This window comes from Neodiprion lecontei, chromosome 2 (genome assembly GCF_021901455.1).
Source record: "Neodiprion lecontei isolate iyNeoLeco1 chromosome 2, iyNeoLeco1.1, whole genome shotgun sequence".
NCBI classification, from domain to species: domain Eukaryota; kingdom Metazoa; phylum Arthropoda; class Insecta; order Hymenoptera; family Diprionidae; genus Neodiprion; species Neodiprion lecontei.
Genome location: NC_060261.1, coordinates 38,000,926 through 38,018,862, shown reverse-complemented (window position 1 = coordinate 38,018,862; position 17,937 = coordinate 38,000,926). Strand labels below are relative to the sequence as shown.

Below are 17,937 nucleotides of genomic sequence, written 5' to 3'. Positions count from 1 at the left end.
TACATGGTCATGTGTAATTGCATTTCGCGATTACTTAAGTACGGAGGTAAGAGAAATCCAATATTTTCTTGCAATTTGAATGCCTATGTATAAACATTGATACAAGACTTATGTACTCTATTCGTTCGAAATTCATGGTACATTTGAATTTTACGATGAAAAGTAATCTCTAAGGTTAAATAATGACGCTAACATTCGATAACGTTGCTACGAAAAATAACTAAAAATAGAAATGATGAAATAACGAATTAACAAATTCTGATATACTTCCATGTTTTATAAAACTGCCTGATAAAAATTTATACACGTTATAGCCTGTAAGCAGTTGGTTATAGTGCAAACCGTCTATATACGTTATTAAATCCGGTAATGTCAATCAACGATATTCACATTTCATCGCCTTTCGTATATTTATATTATCTGACAATGAGGGCATTCTCCGTAGCGATCATTTCTCTCGATTGCTGTTGTGTCTAAATTTCGTATAGCTCGATGATCAGGATCTTAATGATCAGGATCAAAGTTCTTTTCGCTGAAAGATGTAAAATGTATACAGCCTGACATTGCGCGTGAAAATTTTAATATCTTTTTTTTTTTTTTTTGATTGTAATAATTACACTGTTTGCAATTTGAAACGTGAACCAACTTCGTTATAACTCATGCAACATTTCCACAATATTTGCTTAAGAAAGTAAACATGAATGGTAAACTAAAGGTTTGAATACCAGATGATATTGAATATTTCTCACAAACTATACAGACTGTAGCGATGCCTTTATCTGTGTATAATATATGTTACACTTTATTGTCTACGAAAATATATTTAAAAATTGGGAACTTTTTCCCATGCAGATAGCATACTGTAATATTGTTATTAGCTGCATCCTATGAATAAATATTTTTGCGCTTATCTAGACTCAACGTAGGTAAATTCTTAATTCATCAATCCCTTCAGACCAATTGAAAAAAAATATGTCGCAAATCAAACTGTCTGAAACTGAGTAGAGTCATTTAAAATCGACGTGATTGAATATTTAAATCTAATTAGACTCCTCGAGTCCAACCAGATTAGAACCACAAATGAGTATCATAGTAAAACGTATATACTGCGATCGTAATATCGAACTAATCAATAGCAGTGAAACAACGGCGCAATTTACATCGCCATCTCGTGGTTTGAATTGCGAAACGTATTGGAACTTGATCTAATGTACGTTTAGCGCGCGGTAAATTCTGGATATAAAAATGTCAGACTTGTCAGTGTCGCGTCGCGTTTACCGTTGTTAAATGTTCATTCGTTGGATTCGGCATCGTATCGTGTCAGTTGTCTATGTTGTGACGTGTGTAAGCTAATACCGTTTCCAATTATGTGGTACCTAAAGAGCCTTAAAGGTAATTCCCTTGCTTTTCAAAATATGACTTGGTTTTGTCGTTGTATAACCTACAGAACGACGGAATGTAATCATGCGCCATAACTATGTTTTTAGGCGATATTATTTATTTAAAACCGAACAAACTGATGATCGTTAGCAGAAAGGAAGGGTATGAAATTCTTCTCAAAGACGATGCCTCCATCAGTAAACTTCATGCTACCGTTATTGTCAGGCCGAAAGTTAATTTCAAGGTTGTGCTTTGGTCACGTACTTATCCACGACTTTCATTTACAATGAGTATTAAAACCATTTGCAACATGCGACAAAGCTTGTCTTCTGCTGCATCTATAATCGGATCCTTCTAACGGCACCATTTCATATTTCAGAACAATGAACCGAGCTCTACAGTAATTGTACAAGATACTAACTCCAAATACGGAACCTTTGTACTAAGCAGCCAAAATCAACAGCGCAAACTTACGCCAGGGGATCACATTCTCAGCGCATCAGACAAAATCAAATTTGGCCTGCAGCAACACATATTCACGTAAATATTCAGATCCTGTATATCATACAAAAAAGGTGTCTCTTATTTCTCTTAGAATATTTAACCACACGACTAATTAATATTTCAGACTCCACTATATACCTCTCATAATATCGACATCGACTCTAAATTCCGATGAAAAAGTAGAACTACAAAATATTGTTGAAATATTGGATGGCGTGATTGTTGAAAAATGGCAAGAATATTGCACGCATCTAACTGTGTCAAATGCCACTCTTACCGCTCAGGTTAGATAGTATTGCATTTAAAATCATTATGTAGAACAAAACTTGCGCAGTAGCCTGTGCAATACAGATTCTTATTTTCCAACGTGTTCTAGGTTGTCCAAGCCCTGGCATTTGGTACTCAGATTGTTAGTATGGCATATTGGCGAGCAGTCATTCATAGTGTGGAGAAAAAGGAAGAGCTACCAGGGGTAAAAAATTATGTGCCTTCGATAAAAGAAGGATTGATTGACAGTGAATGCGTATCTTTAGAAACCAACACCAGGCGCAAAGTTCTGTTTAGAAATCTCTGCTTCGTATGCTTATCAGCTTCTCAATGTGGACTGAAAGATATAGTTCAATGTGCAGGTAAATATTGGCGATCGATCTGTTTCTTTTTTCTTTACATGGTAATTATAATACGTCGTATATTGTAGGAGGTAAATTGGAACTGTACGATGAAGAGCAAAGGGATGTAAATGAACTTTCGACTGAAAATTTTATCGTCTTACAACTTGAAAATAGCACTTCACAGCCTTTGCATATCTCCCAAGCTTCGTATGATGAAATTCGTAAGTTTTCTCTTCACCGGCTTCCTTCGATAAGTCATTTCGAATGTTCCATTTGTAATCACTCATTGTTTCTTTTACAGAAAGTGCTTTACAAAAAAAGAAGCGAAGATTGATTCCGGAATCTGAAATATCGCTGGCAATATTGTATTGCTCTACTGAGAAATACTGTAATCCGAAATTTAACTTTAAGCGATTGCTAGGTGTTAGTAGGCAAAAAAAAAATTTTCAACTATCCAGCACTATTCTAGCAGCTGACACGGAAGATATACTGCCAACCATTCCTCGCAAAACGGACGTTATAATCAATGAATCTGTTACATCTTCGGAACAAATAGAAGAGGCGGAAAACTCAAGAAAAGGAAAACTATTGTTCGGGACAAAACAGGCCAATGTAGAAAATGTAAAAGATTCATCTCAGCTTCCAGGAGGGTACAAAAAAATTACAGAAAGACCAACTTTTGGATCAGAAGAATCATCTAGAGATGGAAATTTAATTATAGATGAAACAGGATCTGAATATGAGTCTGATAGTAATGACACAAGTGCTAAAAAAAATGAAGTCAATGAATTTGACAATGCGCTAAATAAGTCTAAGGTTCTTACAAACCCAACAGTTGGCAGACGTTTTAATCCTAAGCTGAAGTCACAACTGTCAGACATATCTAAATCGAAAAATACTCACGAAACATACGCACACAGTTCCTCAAGAAACTCTGGTGATAAGTTTCTTTCCAATCCATTGACCTCGAAAGATAGGTCATGGAAAAAAGCCGCCCATAATGTTTTTGAAGGTAAAAAGAATTTCTCTCTATGGAAGATCAAAAGCGGTGCAGGTAAACTTTGTAATAACTTTTCTATTCAATTACACATACATGATGAAATTATGTACACCTGCAGACCAGCAATCAAATGAGGAAAATCCAAGGGGTGGAAATACTTGGAGTAAAAAATTAGACGCAGCGACCAAAATGTCCAACTCAGCCAACATAAGCGATACAAGAAAATCGCGTAAACAAAACGACAGGGATGATGACGATATGTTTGCGTTTGTAAACGAGGGAGCAAGGAAAAAGAGGAACGTTATAAAGAATGAAAATGAAGGATTATTCGAATTACTCGAAGATCCAACCACCACAAATCCACTGCAAGAAGACAATATATTTCAACAAGAACTTCAAAAAACAAAATGCAGAAACATACTAAAGAGAAAACGCTCTATGTCCTTGACTAGCAACAATTCGTCCACCGAGGAAGAAAAACCCGAAATTAAAATTGAGATATTGGATAGGGACGAAGAAATGATCCATGCACCTTTAGTTCTCTGCAAGAAGGAAAACATCTCTGTAAGATATGATACCTTTATTACAACAACTCACTCATATTAGACTGAAATATTAACTGAAAAATTTATAGTAAACCGTTTTCGGAGATTACTACATATACGTATACGTCCAATAGTATATTAGGTCATGCAATTGTACATCATAGAAGGGATTTATTTCATTGTAGATGGATGAGACGTGTAAATCAACAGTTGTACCTCTGCTTCGTAAAGACATCGATGTCTCCCTGAACGCCAGAGGCAATTACAAAACTTTTATCAAGGTACCGTTTGACCCTCGACATGAGCCATATTACTTGTACACTTCTTTTTTTGATTAATTAATGTGTGTCATTGGAGTCCTAGTAAATTCATGCATTTTCTAGATGTATACTTTAACTCCAAAAGAGAGGATAAAGAATATGTATGTATATCAGCCTGAAGACGACTCTATTAGCAAAACCAACGTTCGCGAAGAAGAGATGACCTCGAGTGAAGACGAGAACGACGACTTCAGGCTTTTCAGTAAACAAGGAGAAAAGAAAGTGCGGGCAAGGAGGTAGTCCCAAGTAAAAAAAAGTTCTTCTATTCAAATCTTCTACATCGTAAACAGGTTATAAAACATCGTTGAATTTTTTATTACAAAGTTTTAGTACCAATATCTAAATAAATACACGTCAACTGTCTTATAAAATAATGTAGACAAACCGTGTGTATTGCAAAGAAAGTAAAATAATAAACACTTATTATCATTTTCTCCATAACACGATAGTCAATCTTTTTCAGGCATACACTTGAGCTGTATGAGCACATCTGAAACTTGAGCAAAATCAGCGTATTTAATTAGTCAAGTATCCATTAAGATCGTCGTCCGAATGTTTGCTATCTGTGATATGGCCGCAACTGTGAACCGAGTGCGGAGTTCGATCTTTTGGACTAGCTAACGATCTAGGGCTATCTCTTGCACTTAGCGATACTTCTTCCAACACTCTTCCATACTGAATATTTTTGCCCTCCATCATTTCATCTGTGCTGTCTTTACTCTTGACAAACATCATTTCCAAGCTGCAGATTACGTTAACTAATTCTTCTTCTAGTTGAGGGTCGCAAGAAAACGACACCATACCAGGCTCACACCCTGGAGCACCTGATAAAAAAATTAAACTAGTCAATTCACGAAGCTCATGATATTATTAGAAGTCATAACTACGCTTCTTTTGCTAATCAAAGATATAAACCTTGAGTATCCTGAACATTTTCCCACCGGATTAGGGCTTCTCGAAGAGGTTTATAAAGTTGGCGACGACTGGGATTATACCAAGTACAAACTCTAGAATCTAGTTGAGATCTTTCTTCTGTACTAAGCAGACTCCAGCTCAAGAACAACTGCTTCAATCGTGGCACTACCAAACGGGTATAATATAAATGTGTAATAGGAGTTACATACATGATTAATCATGGGATGCCATACCCTCAGGTATCAACATAAATATTGCATCACAGATTTGTTCAAATACAACTTTATCCATCTTCTTTGCCATAAGAGGCTCACCGTTTTCAGTAGAAGTGGATTTTGACTGCATTTTACATGTTACCTATAAAGATTTCTCTTGATTATACAGAAACAAACGACTATAGAAAAAAGCAATGAGGAATGAAAAGGCAACTGCTAAGTTAATAGAATGCAGACTGTATTCACACATTTAATTAGCCAACTGCGACGTTTTTGAAAACCTGATTCAAAGGGATATTTAATCTCCGGAATAATTAAACAGGTAATACTTTTTATGGTATGGATTTATTTCGAAAGGTTGTACAATTATTTCTTTTCGGGCTTCTTGGCTGCAGGCTTCTTTGCGCCAGGTTTAGGTGCTGTAACGGCAGCCTTAGTTCCTTTCCTCGACTTTTTCTTAATCTTCAAGAACGCATGTGTCCTCAACTTATTTCTGACCTGTCTAGCTTTGCGCAGCTTGAATCGGTCAAAGTCACTGAGGGCAGCCCGCTGTGAAGTTATTATCAAATCATTTTAATTTGGAGAATTGGATTTGTGACAAAAGGATGATCAATTTTAAATCAAATCAGATAAATAATGGCTTCATTTATGTATCAGCCGGCAATTCCTATCAAGAATATAGGTTCATCATATAAATGATATAAGCATGCGAAGATTAAAAAAAAAACTTCCATACCTTTTTCTTGGCTTCTACTTTTTGTGCCCACATGGACTCGCTCCATTTCTCATCAATTTTTCCATCAGACCATGCCTTGCGTACAACACGAGTCGAGCCAGTGAACGGAAAACGTAGACGGAATTTCGTCAGGTGTAATTGGCTAAGGCGCATCTGACCACGGGGTATATTTGCAGCCGGTCCATCAACCAACACCTGGAAATACAAGATTAAATTCAGATCCAACCATTCCCACATAACAATATTGTTTGGTGGATCAGAATGTTTTCAGAAAATTGTGATATCTTCAATTATGTATCAGCCGGCAATTCCTATCAAGAATTTGGGATCATCATTAAGAATGTTGACCAGACAAAGCTTTAGAATGAGAACATCTTGATTTTGAAAGATACTATTCATAAATATTAGTTGAAATTCTTTCAATCAAGCAACCGGTTTCTTGCTTTCAATGTAACCTCGGTTCTTATCACCAATAATAAAAATTTAATTATAAATTAGAGAATCTTACCCTGTTTTGATCAATTATGTCAACAATTGTGACAAGTTTGCCTTCATGGGGCCCATCGCTGACATAGGCGACGCGGCCCGTTTCAACGAACCTCTTGAACGGCTGCAAATAACAATGAATGGTAAATAAGACTAAGAATTGTGCGAGAACATGTGAAACGGTTACACAGAGTAGAAGCTTCAATCGAGAAATTTCTGGCGCGAATTGGGCTAATTGGGTTGGGACTAATCGAGACTTTTGAACCGGTCCCAAACTATCGTTGAGATCGTTTGGATTCGCTGATAAACTTGTATGAAATAGTGGCGTGTGCCATGTGGCTGGTGATGAGCCGCATTGTAAAAAGGTTGTATTCCCATCAAATAACTGTTCTCCTCTTACACTCCGTCCACATATTCATTTTCACAGTTTACCCGATTACGTTCGTGTTACAATAATATGGAAATTAAATAATATTTAATACTTTTAACGAGAAATCTGACGTTATAACAAGAGCCACAGCATGCTTACCATGGTTAACCGGAAGCGAAAGACCTGAAAAACTGAAATGGGAACTTGCCGGACATTCGCCCAAAGAAAAGTAGTCAAGCTTACGACTGTGTAATCCACACGATTACTGAATCCCGCAACCTCTCGGAAAGGTAAATATAGGAGAAATCATTTCAACTTCGTTTTTATAGAATTTATCCGCATTAAGTTAGCATTAATCGCTAATTAGAATAATAAAAAAAAAAAACATCCTGACAAGTAGTCGGCGGGAAAGTTGGTACGTTAAGCGCCAGATAGCGCTAGTAGAGCTCAAGTGGGGCCGAAGTTAATTTCAATGACAAGGCTTCAAATCTGATCATCGATTAGCTTATGACGTTTATAGATGATTTGTTTATATATGGCAGCGATAGTTTACGGTGAAACATTTTACGAGGTAGTGAGCATATTATATTCAACGATATTCTCCGATTAGCAAATATGGTAATGTCAAATATTCAGTAACAATCTTAATAAATATTATAAGTCTGTTGCATGTTTTCGACGCTTGTGTATAAAATGGAAAATCATTACATACCGCTCAGCTACTGGGTTAGGCAATGCATAATTTTGATAAATGGTAAATCATGAAAATGAAAATTTATTCATAGATACTATCTAGAGCCAAGCCTGTGGTTACGGATGGCACCAAGAAAAGCACCTCGAGAAAGGAGATCCCTAAGTTGGAGGATTTCCTTGAAAAGCGAGACTATACAGGAGCGTTGACGTTGTTGGAGTATAATGGAAATGATCAAAATTCAATAAACACAGATTTATGGATTGGTTACTGTGCCTTTCACCTCGGTGATTATAAAAGAGCTGCAAAAGTATATGAAAACATGAGAAAGAAAGGGAATACTTCTGTAGATCTCGCTACAAATTTGGCATGTTGTTATTTTTACCTTGGTATGTACCCGGAAGCGTTAAACGTTGTAGAAGAATCTCCTGACAGCCGTTTGAAAATCAGGATTCTTTTTCATCTGTCTCACAAAATGGGTGACGAGAAAAAACTCATGGAATACCACCAAATGCTGGAGGATGTTATTGAGGATCAACTGTGTCTCGCTTCTATCCATTATCTCAGGGCTCACTATCAGGAGGCTATTGATATATACAAGAAAATATTACTGGAAAACAGGTTCGTTTTCAAATAACGAAAATATTCACATCACACAATTAAAAACTGAAGCTTACAATTAGCAAAGAAGCGTACTTCACTAATCAAGCATCGCCAGAGTGCTTTTAAAATTAGGTTAAAAGAAACGAGTCACTTATTTATTCTAGCAAACCAATTAATTTAAAAAACAAATCCTCGATAAGTGGCAAAGATTCCGAAGTATACTTGATAGCTGAACTCCTAAAGAATACCAGGTATCCTATCCATATTCCCACTATCCTTACGTCCCGCATTTGAACCTTTGATTTCCTTGCAAATCTCAAAAATCAATAGCTTTGCAAAATGAAATGACTAATGTGTTTTTACTGATGTTTTCATTAGGGACTACTTAGCTTTAAACGTCTATGTAGCTCTGTGCTACTACAAGCTGGACTATTACGACGTCGCTCAAGAAGTTCTTCAAGTTTATTTGCAAAAGCATCCAGACAGCGCAATTGCCATCAACCTGAAAGCTTGCAATCATTTCAGATTGTACAATGGCAGTGCTGCTCAGGCGGAGATGAAACAACTTATGGAACAAACATCAAGCTCGTTCAGCTTTGGGCATGATCTAATACGACATAATATAGTAGTACGTATTTAATGAAAGTGAAAGAGTAAAATTTTCAAAAATTCTACTTCTTAATTATCTCATTTCTGCATCGTTTCAGGTATTCAGAGGTGGCGAAGGTGCTCTTCAAGTATTACCTAGCTTGGTAGATGTGATACCAGAAGCTAGATTAAATCTCGTCATTTATTACTTGAAACAAAACGAAGTGAGAGAAGCTTTTGAACTCATTAAAGACCTTGAACCAGCCGTTCCCCAGGAATATATACTGAAGGGAGTAGTCAATGCTGCCATTGGTCAAGAAACAGGCTCTGTAAGTTTCGGCACGTTATCTAACCTGTCGATAAGATATTTAGAAAATATCATTTTTTATTTGTTACGTATAAATGTGCTATTTATTTATTTAACGATTGCATTTTTATTTCTTCGCTGGTTGTGAGTTTTTTACTTTCTTGATTTATTTTTAGTTTTCTTCACCTTCAATTTACCGTCAAACTGAGGGTGAAATATTTTTAGAGGGAGAACATAAAGACAGCCCAGCAGTATTTTCAACTAGTCGGATCATCAGTGTCAGAATGTGACACAATTCCAGGTCGTCAGTGCATGGCTTCGTGTTTCTTTCTGTTCAGGCAATTCGAAGAAGTTTTGGTATATCTGCACTCGATAAAGAGCTACTACTTCAATGAAGATGTATTCAATTTCAACTATGGCCAAGCTAAAACAGCTGCTGGGTATTTCAAGGAGGCTGAAGATGCCTTTCTCATGATTCGGAACGAGAGATACAAGAATGACTACGTCTACATCAGCTTACTTTCCTACTGTTGTAAGTATTCCTTTCTTTGAAACAAATGTTGTATCTTCTTCAGATGTGTTTTGTCACCTTTAAATACCAAGGCATGATCATTAACGCCATCTTCGAAAAAATTCATGTCAAACTATATTTACGGCAGATAAGTGTACACAACTAGAAGGAACGGTAAAGCTATCTCTGAAGAAACTGTTAGTCTATATTTTCATGGAATTTTCACGGGCAGCAAAATGATGCCGCAATATTTTGCTGCCTAGTTCTAATCCAATAGGAATGCCAATAAAATAGATGATACGGTCTTAGCTTGCTCAGGGCCCATCATTGGCATTCCTATTGGTCTAGAACTAGGTAGCAAAATACCGCGGCCGCATTTTGCTCTCTGTAAAATCCAGCCTTATATTTGCTGTCACACAATATATATATTTGTGACATACGAAGCCTTTGCTAATGAAATTCTTGTATTAATGACTGGTTTCGGGAAATCATTATCACTTTAATTAACTACCCAGAAAATCATTGTACTGCTCTGTATCCGTATAATCAAGGCTAATCACATCGCCTCAATTTCGAAACTAAACTCTCCGTCAATAATATTGAACAATAACATCATGTTATGTATATTCAGACATAATGAACAAAAAAGCTCAGTTAGCCTGGGAGCTCTACCTAAAAATGGAAACATCGAATGAATCTTTCAACCTTTTGCTATTAATTGCAAATACCTGCTACAAAGTGGGAGAGTTTTGGCATGCAGCTAAAGCATTCGATATGCTGGAGAGAATGGATCCAAGCCCTGAGCACTGGGAAGGCAAAAGAGGAGCATGCTGCGGGACCTTTCAGTACATTGTGGCAGGAAAACAGCCAAAGTAAGTACATTAAGAAGAAAAATAATCAGTCATAGGAAGAAGGCAAAGGAGGAAGAACTGTGGTAATTGAAGAACTGTGTTCTTGAGAAATCGTCATTAGGTTCGTCACTATCTAGAAAAATTCCGAGAATCTTGTTTGCAATCTAGAATTTAGCAATAATCGGAAACAATAACACTCAAAATGTTCCCAAGAATTCATAATTTGACGGAAATATTATCCTTGACGCGGTAATCCTTAATCTCTAACATTATTTTCCTGTACTTCGAAAGTTTCACTTGGTACGAAAAAAAGTTTCACCTAAATCGATTTTACATCGCAGACTTTTTTCAAGATCATTGTCAAAAATTCAAGATGACAGAATTGCATTTCCCAATGATTCTGTATAGTTTTACAATTTACTAATCATAGCCAGTGTGTGATCAAGAGATTCAAGTGTGAAAGAGAAAATTTGATGTATCGTAGTATTTTTTATGTGGAAGGACGAATTAGCATATAAAACGTACAAATGATCTAATCTACAAAGTGACAGATTACAATGACTCTGATTCAAACAACGGCATCGTATGAATGCGTGTCTATAACAGTTATTTATTCTCGTGTGCAGAGAACTGTTGCCGGACGTAATTCAGCTGCTAAGAAACACGAATAACTCACAGGTAGAACAGATATCGCGAGTTATGCGAAAGTGGGGTAAAGACAACAGGATAAACTTCTAAGGAATCGAACGTCCAACTCCAATTAAACTGACGCACGTCAGTTACCTGCATAATTATCTGCAAAGTGCTGCCACGATTCTTTTTCTCTCTAAAGTAAATCAGTCCCTGCGTTAAATATCTTATTTTGCGCTTTACATCACGCGTTTATCGTCGGATATAATGCGACATTTCAGAGGAAAATACCGATGCGGCGCGTGAAAATACGAAATTACTTTACATTACCCGTGAGTTTGTATATTATATACATGTTGTATGTATATTTATAGGGATATAAATTACGAAACTAGTCCGTCCAAGCATTGTGACTTTGTTTATAAAACGTCGATATACGTAATAAGATATACCAACTGTATGGAAAAGAGAAACGAGTAATTTTCACCACAATCCTACACTTTCCATGAAACGTGGCTTACGTACAGGTTATTTTTCGTTACGAAGACACGTTGAAAGCGGACAGTTGTACACGATTACTTTTATTCTCCGCGAACATTCCTCCTTGTTTACGCGGCAAATTTTCCTCGTAAACAATTTGCCACCTTCCGGTCGGATATCTTCTCGGTAACACTTTACCTAAATTCCAATCGTAATGTATTCCTTTAATTTTCCAACCCAACCAACGCTCGTGCGACAGTGAGAAACTAACTCGCATTCAGCAGCTACCACGAACTCATATATGTAACGTATAACTCGTGCCTCATACTCACATCGTGTACAATGTATCCGAGAAATCAATCTCGACTACATTACACCGATGCCGCACGAATACGTTGTTAATCATCGTAACGTACGTCGAATATAAAATCTGTCAAACGTCTGCCCTCCTCTCAGAGGTCATCGTGGTTTCGCCGAAGAACATTATCGCTCAGGCGAGGAGGACGGGGCTTTGGCATTTATCATTTGTAATAACACGTTCCCGCATCAGAATCGTTATTTATTCCCGGAAAGCCCGCGGGGTGCAAACGCATGCTGCAACCAGTTATACTACTTCCCGCCTCGAAGATGCATCGGGTTCTCGGAGTGCACCCTCCGACCCTCGTCGCCCGACGATGAGTCTTGGAGCCGAAATCGAAGCCTCGAAAATCCATGCAGAGGGTGGTGAGACGGCCTAAGACGCGACGCAGTCTCGCGCGCTGCATGTTATACACCGTTCTAGGAATACCTACGTGGATCAATTTTAGCATTCCTCCGGGCTCGATGCGTCGGTTATAGGCTGGTATTTTAAACATAGCCTTCGAACGCTCCAAGGCGACTTGACAGTACTAGACTGAGTCACGCTTCGAGAAATAGGGAAAATGAACAAACACTGCGTGATTAATATCGGTATTGTAACGAAGAAACTTCCGAGATTCGATTAAATATATAGGTATATATATAAATAAAAATATTAAAAATATTCAAATCAATTACAGCAATATCGTAATAACGAGAAAGAGAAATGAGCTGGCGTACTTGTTTATTGTAATATGCATATTACACCGTGTAGGAAGTTCCGCTTCTGAAAATGTATGTTTCCGTGTATAATATCGAAATATAGTTATACTGCAGTATGTGGCACATTCTAAAAGCGAGAGGGTTTTTAAAGGGAATCGTTTGTATTTTAAGAAACGATTTAATCATCGATTTCCTTAAAATAAAATAAGAATGTGACGAGGAAACCGCCAAGGTATGAATACCCAGAGAGCTGCAGGACGGATAGGTGCTCATCATGTATATGCATGTTAGAAACTGACGTGGCGTAGGGTTGGGCCCGTGTATCGTGCCTACCTCCATCATCGTGATACCTCTGTCCGATAAGTTCCTCGAAGAAGAGTTCAGCGTTGCGGGGCCCAAGGCAGGCCTACAGGGAATCGTGATACTCCTCGTTACATTTACGAGACCTGACCAGCGGTCCGCTATCCTCGTCCTTTTTGTCCCCTTTACTGAGAATAACGCGATAATCTCTATCGCTTTGTCGGCAGGGAGGGGCTCCTGTTTGGAATAACAGAATATAATTACCTTTTCCTCAGCTTGAAAATAACCATCATCGTCTCCCTCGGACGCATCACATTCTCACAGCAGTGATCTACCTGCAATCCTAAAAAAACCTGACATTCCGACTGTACTAAGTTGTTACATCCCTGAAAAGGGTACGAAAAAGGGGGTGAAATTGAGGAAGAGAAACATCTGGATATACAATACATACGTATATAGCTACTGGTAGTACGTGAGGTTTGAATCGCTAAAGTGTACCAGTGACTAATTTGCAATTTTATCTTCGAACATCATATTCCAGAAATACTATTCTCGTACCTCCGCAACTTCCGTTTCAAGAACCGTTCAGGATATCGCAGTGAAATTACATCGTGTCCTTTTCGAGTCGTGTTTGCCAATCTTATGACATGACGCGTCTGGCTGACGCGAATCGTTTAAAAGCAGAATTCTTTAAACTACAATGAACGGAACATTGGCTTTAAAAAAAAAACTGTAAAAAAGCGACTCAACATTAGCTTATACTGTATAACTGTGGAAGTATATTCCATACCTTTGTACAAGGTTTTATAAAAATTGAGTAAAACCCTGTTTCAATTTAAAGCGAAAGTCGGTGAACGACAACTCGATCGATAAATCGATCATTTTGTGGTTGTTTAACTCGCACATCCACGACATTAAAACCGTAAAATAAAGAAGTACGTAGAAAATGTCCTGTATTTATAATTTAACATGCCTTACTAAATATAAATCAGGCTCGAATTGTATACTTCTTATACTCGTTTAAGTCCGCACTACGGCATACACAACTGCAAAAGTCCTAAAGTCGTTTACTGTATCCTCTCAAGAGTTTCTGATTATAGCTCGCGGGTACGAATATAAAAAGTTCCAGTCGACGGACAGTTGTTGGTTAAATTTTCACTGAAACGGGGTGTAAGTTTTACAAATCAGTACAGGGATTCTTTAATTCATACCATAAGAGGACGCGTGAATTTTTAACCTCGCGAATGAAATTAGAGACTGTTAAGAACGAAAGTTTAACGAGATTTATTAGGTATTTAATCGTCACTCAACGCACGGTGCAAAGCCCGCGTTTATCGTTCGTTCGACTCTCGTTCTTTCCTTCAAAGTTCCTTCCCCATCTTCAAACACCATCGTCATCGATGACCGTAATTGCGTGTAACACGTAGCTGCAGTAGTAACACTCGACACGGATATGGCAAATGCGCGGCACCGCGGAGTGCTCGGTTTTTATCCGCAACACACGTCACGGTCTTATCGGTTATGTTTTACCACTACATAATAATACAGAATATAACTAAGCCGGCTGAAAATCCTGAGTATATTATTATCGTCTTTAACACGGCCTGCGGGTGCTTTCTGTGCACCGCAACAATGACTAATCTCTCGACGTCGATGATCACATTCGGGTTACGGTATACGTACCAATACCATACCCGCAGGTATCTCACACACGTTTTGCGTACGTAACGTTCCTACGGTTCGTATACCGTGTGTACAATCGGAGTGACTAATGCAGAAAATTTTCAACTTATATCCAACCCCGACTGGATGTGCAACCTTTACCGCGAAATGGTTCTGGACATATTTGTCGGAATTCAATTATGACTTATCGTCATTTCCTGAAACGATGTCACAGTCTCGTAACCGTTAAACCAAATAACGTAGATACGGCGCCTACTCGGCGCCAGGGTAGTTCTAGTTTGTTCCAATTCTCGTGTCCGTCGTCTTGCGTTGTTGTGATACCAAGATCTGATAATTTTTCATGAATTTTGTCAAGATGCTTCGCACTCGTTCCGAAGGTAACACTTTAATCCACTTATCGCGCCAACTTCGGCAGAAATACTCCAAGATGTCGCATTCCTGAGGAGATAAAGCGACCCGTGGAACATCTGCGGCGCAGAGTCAATAAGTGCCTTTTTTCTTTGACCGGGAAAAGATATTTCTTCTTGAAGAAAGTATAAATCAGGGTTTCGGTGTAGGAGATCGAATACCCCATTAAAATCGTGAAGAGGATCCCTTGCCGAGTTCTTTGAATTTCAATACTCCAACCGTGCGGGGTACAGATAACGTAAATAAGCGAGAAACAGAGCTGCGAACAACCCGTGTGAAAATCCGTCGGTTTTGATCTCGGCGGAACGGAATTTCAGTTCAGTCTGACATCCGATCTGAACCGGAGCTGACATTTCCGCGCTCTTCGCTCGCTCAGGTATACAAACAATACGGACAGGCGTGTATTTATGTACGTACCTACCTACGCATACCTTTGCATATGGACAATGTGCGCGTATAATGCAGGAAGCATTCGTGAGCGCGTTGCGTGTTCTGGAAAATTGCACAATTTGCCCAACTAGTTGCACGTTAGCGAGAATGAATTGTCTCGGAATTCAGCGGAAGGGAATGAAAGGCAGGCATGACACAATCAGCGAAGAACGCAAATAACGGGGACAACGAAACTTGATTACCGAATGATCGATCAAACTTCCGAATAAACGCCAACGTATTTTTCGACGTTATTCTTTCGACGTTCCATTCTTAAATGCGGAATTCGTTCCGCAAACTTCACGTCCGTATTTTCGGTTCGTTCCAAATAACGGTTTTCTAACTTCAGAAGTGACGCGCCGGGCTTTTCAAAATTTCGTAAGCAATGTAAGACGAGCTTTTCCACGAGTCCATCGACGTTCAATTTCGCGAACAATCGCTTGCTCGGTATTTTTCAAAGATATTAATCAACGACGGAATCGATTTATTAGTAAGAAGAACAATTCGCGGAATAGCGCAAAATTGTTTTGATACCATCGCGTATCGCGGTAAAAGTAACGAAACTCTCGAGTTTCGAGTAACTAACGGGGCACAAAGCTCCGAGAAGTTGTTCACCTCGCTGCAAGTGTTACACGCGTATAATGGTCGCACCGTATTTGGTGTGTCGTGAAACACTTTCGCTGTGCGATATTTTGCTAAACGAACGAACGAACGAACGAACGTAGCAGAAAGTTCCTGTTGGATTATTTCACCCGAGGTTGATTGCTTCTGGGCATTCCCAAATACTACTCGTCGCTGTATCTGGTGTAAAAAAAGCTGTTCCAACAAGGATCGAAGACCTTGAGAATTTTGCAAAAATTTTATCGAGTTACTGTACCAGGCGCAAGCCGACAAAAACTGGTAAGTATTATACTTGCTGTGTGTGTGACACGCATTAATCAAGATTTTTATTTTACTCTTCTTACATTCAACGGCTATAAATAGCTCGATATTATACCACGGTTACAATCTTGCGGAAGAACTCTGCGAAGCACACACACGTACGCACGTGTACATAATACGTCGCATGTACACGTGACCCACTGAGCAAGACTCGGAACTAGATTAGCACATAAGAAGTCACGAGTTTCGTGTAGCGTTGATCGTCGAATGCTATTTTAGGAAGGTGGAAAGTTTATTTCGAGAAATGATTCACGGAGGTTGATCGTGGGCGAGCTGAGCTCGTAAGGTTGCCCATAATCCGAAAGTTGAATTATGCGGCTTCGGAGAAGTTGATGTTAGCTGTCGGGTGAAAACAGCCTGAAAACAATTCTTCGAGTACGATTTTCAAACGTCGAACAAAGGCCGAGGCTGCCAGACGCTCGCGTTCCTTCGAGATGAGTAAAGCGGTGTTCTGGTATAGACGACGAGCGACGCTAAAGTGTCTCTGCTTCTTGAGAAATAATAATAATAAATAATAATAATATATTATTATTATTATTATTATTATTAATGTTGTATCGATGACGCGCGATGGCGTCACTGCAGCGAAATTGACGAAAAAGAAGATTAATACGAAGGAGAATAGGAGTATGAGAAATGGAAATAATGAAAATTGAAAACAGCGGTGCAAAACAGTTTTAAATATTCCACGAACTGCCTATCCGGCGTATCTACGTGACTTCTTGACGTCACGCGAGCATCACTGGCCGTCAAAACGCTATTTTCACTTTGGCTCCCCCGTTCCTTTTATCCGTTGCTCCGTGACGTCGACGATGAAACGCGTCGAGATGTTTACGAACAGGCTTGACGACATATTTAGCCGTTGGTGGAAAACTGAGACAGGTGTTGCTAAAAATATGTACAAGTGGCGCCAACGATTTTGCCATTACAATTGCGTAGGTCTGCACAGCGCGTTCGTGTTTTTTTGGTTCTTTCCTTTCAACTTTTGCCTTTTGCCAATCGACGCCTCCTCTGCAACGCCGCATATTTACACACCCTCATAGGTATACCTATTTGCGCAGAAAATATACTGCGCCGCACATTTGGCCAACCGTCGATCGGATTTCTTAGTATTTGTTTTTATTTATTATCGTACAGTCTAGACGGTCACAGGATCGCAGAGGCAGAAACGACGGTCTTCTCATACATGTATTTGTATACGTATACGTACACAATCCTCAATCGCATGAGTGCGCTTTAACCCTTTCAGTTACAGAAGCCACTGTAGTGGCAACCTTTTTTTGGCATTTTTTCATTATATTTCATGCAAAATCCTGAATTTTTTTGCATTCCCAGGTACCTGAATTGCGTGATTGAAAGGGTTAAGGATTCAT

General features: G+C 38.6%; 4 protein-coding genes across 7 annotated transcripts in view; 2 read left to right on the top strand and 2 right to left on the bottom strand.

Annotated features, from left to right (window-relative positions):
• The first annotated feature begins 1,196 nt into the window (after window positions 1-1,196).
• LOC107216610 (nibrin) lies at window positions 1,197-4,801 on the top strand. Its single transcript, XM_015653853.2, has 10 exons — window positions 1,197-1,392; window positions 1,488-1,624; window positions 1,760-1,920; window positions 2,009-2,168; window positions 2,261-2,513; window positions 2,582-2,716; window positions 2,797-3,507; window positions 3,614-4,059; window positions 4,226-4,321; window positions 4,424-4,801. Exons 1-10 carry the CDS (start codon window positions 1,368-1,370, stop codon window positions 4,598-4,600), a joined length of 2,301 nt encoding a protein of 766 aa, XP_015509339.2. The 5' UTR covers window positions 1,197-1,367; the 3' UTR covers window positions 4,601-4,801.
• Window positions 4,789-5,812, bottom strand: LOC107216589. Its single transcript, XM_015653828.2, has 3 exons — window positions 5,509-5,812; window positions 5,276-5,440; window positions 4,789-5,184 (listed from the first exon to the last, which is right to left on the bottom strand). Exons 1-3 carry the CDS (start codon window positions 5,618-5,620, stop codon window positions 4,877-4,879), a joined length of 585 nt encoding a protein of 194 aa, XP_015509314.1. The 5' UTR covers window positions 5,621-5,812; the 3' UTR covers window positions 4,789-4,876.
• A 4-nt stretch (window positions 5,813-5,816) lies between these two features.
• LOC107216575 (60S ribosomal protein L14) lies at window positions 5,817-7,292 on the bottom strand. Its single transcript, XM_046730496.1, has 4 exons — window positions 7,242-7,292; window positions 6,735-6,836; window positions 6,227-6,421; window positions 5,817-6,039 (listed from the first exon to the last, which is right to left on the bottom strand). Exons 1-4 carry the CDS (start codon window positions 7,242-7,244, stop codon window positions 5,857-5,859), a joined length of 483 nt encoding a protein of 160 aa, XP_046586452.1. The 5' UTR covers window positions 7,245-7,292; the 3' UTR covers window positions 5,817-5,856.
• A 242-nt stretch (window positions 7,293-7,534) lies between these two features.
• LOC107216580 (intraflagellar transport protein 56) overlaps window positions 7,535-17,937 on the top strand; it is a 65,368-nt gene continuing 54,965 nt past the window's right edge. Inside the window, exons 1-7 of one of the 4 annotated variants that reach the window (XM_046730491.1) lie at window positions 7,535-7,700; window positions 7,868-8,394; window positions 8,902-9,004; window positions 9,084-9,293; window positions 9,497-9,803; window positions 10,414-10,654; window positions 11,260-11,545. In XM_046730491.1, coding sequence (XP_046586447.1) covers window positions 7,698-7,700; window positions 7,868-8,394; window positions 8,902-9,004; window positions 9,084-9,293; window positions 9,497-9,803; window positions 10,414-10,654; window positions 11,260-11,371 — 1,503 coding nt within the window. In that variant the 5' untranslated portion in view covers window positions 7,535-7,697 and the 3' untranslated portion in view covers window positions 11,372-11,545. Of the gene's footprint in view, window positions 7,701-7,867; window positions 8,395-8,754; window positions 9,005-9,083; window positions 9,294-9,496; window positions 9,804-10,413; window positions 10,655-11,259; window positions 11,546-15,530; window positions 16,523-17,937 lie in introns of those variants that run through there. The other 3 variants (XM_015653819.2, XM_046730490.1, XM_046730493.1) reach the window with 3 other exon arrangements.

Excerpts from the sequence above, each read along its gene's own strand:
- LOC107216610 (XM_015653853.2), top strand. The coding sequence starts at position 1,368 with ATGTGGTACCTAAAGAGCCTTAAAG. Across the intron at positions 3,508-3,613 it reads CGCCCATAATGTTTTTGAAG|ACCAGCAATCAAATGAGGAA; the intron begins GTAAAAAGAATT and ends GTACACCTGCAG. Across the intron at positions 4,060-4,225 it reads GCAAGAAGGAAAACATCTCT|ATGGATGAGACGTGTAAATC; the intron begins GTAAGATATGAT and ends ATTTCATTGTAG.
- LOC107216589 (XM_015653828.2), bottom strand. The coding sequence starts at position 5,620 with ATGCAGTCAAAATCCACTTCTACTGAAAACGGTGAGCCTCTTATGGCA. Across the intron at positions 5,441-5,508 it reads ATTTATGTTGATACCTGAGG|TGCCACGATTGAAGCAGTTG; the intron begins GTATGGCATCCC and ends CCCGTTTGGTAG. Across the intron at positions 5,185-5,275 it reads AAATGTTCAGGATACTCAAG|GTGCTCCAGGGTGTGAGCCT; the intron begins GTTTATATCTTT and ends TTTTTTTATCAG.
- LOC107216575 (XM_046730496.1), bottom strand. Across the intron at positions 6,422-6,734 it reads ACATAATTGATCAAAACAGG|GTGTTGGTTGATGGACCGGC; the intron begins GTAAGATTCTCT and ends TTGTATTTCCAG. Across the intron at positions 6,040-6,226 it reads AAGTAGAAGCCAAGAAAAAG|CGGGCTGCCCTCAGTGACTT; the intron begins GTATGGAAGTTT and ends ATAACTTCACAG.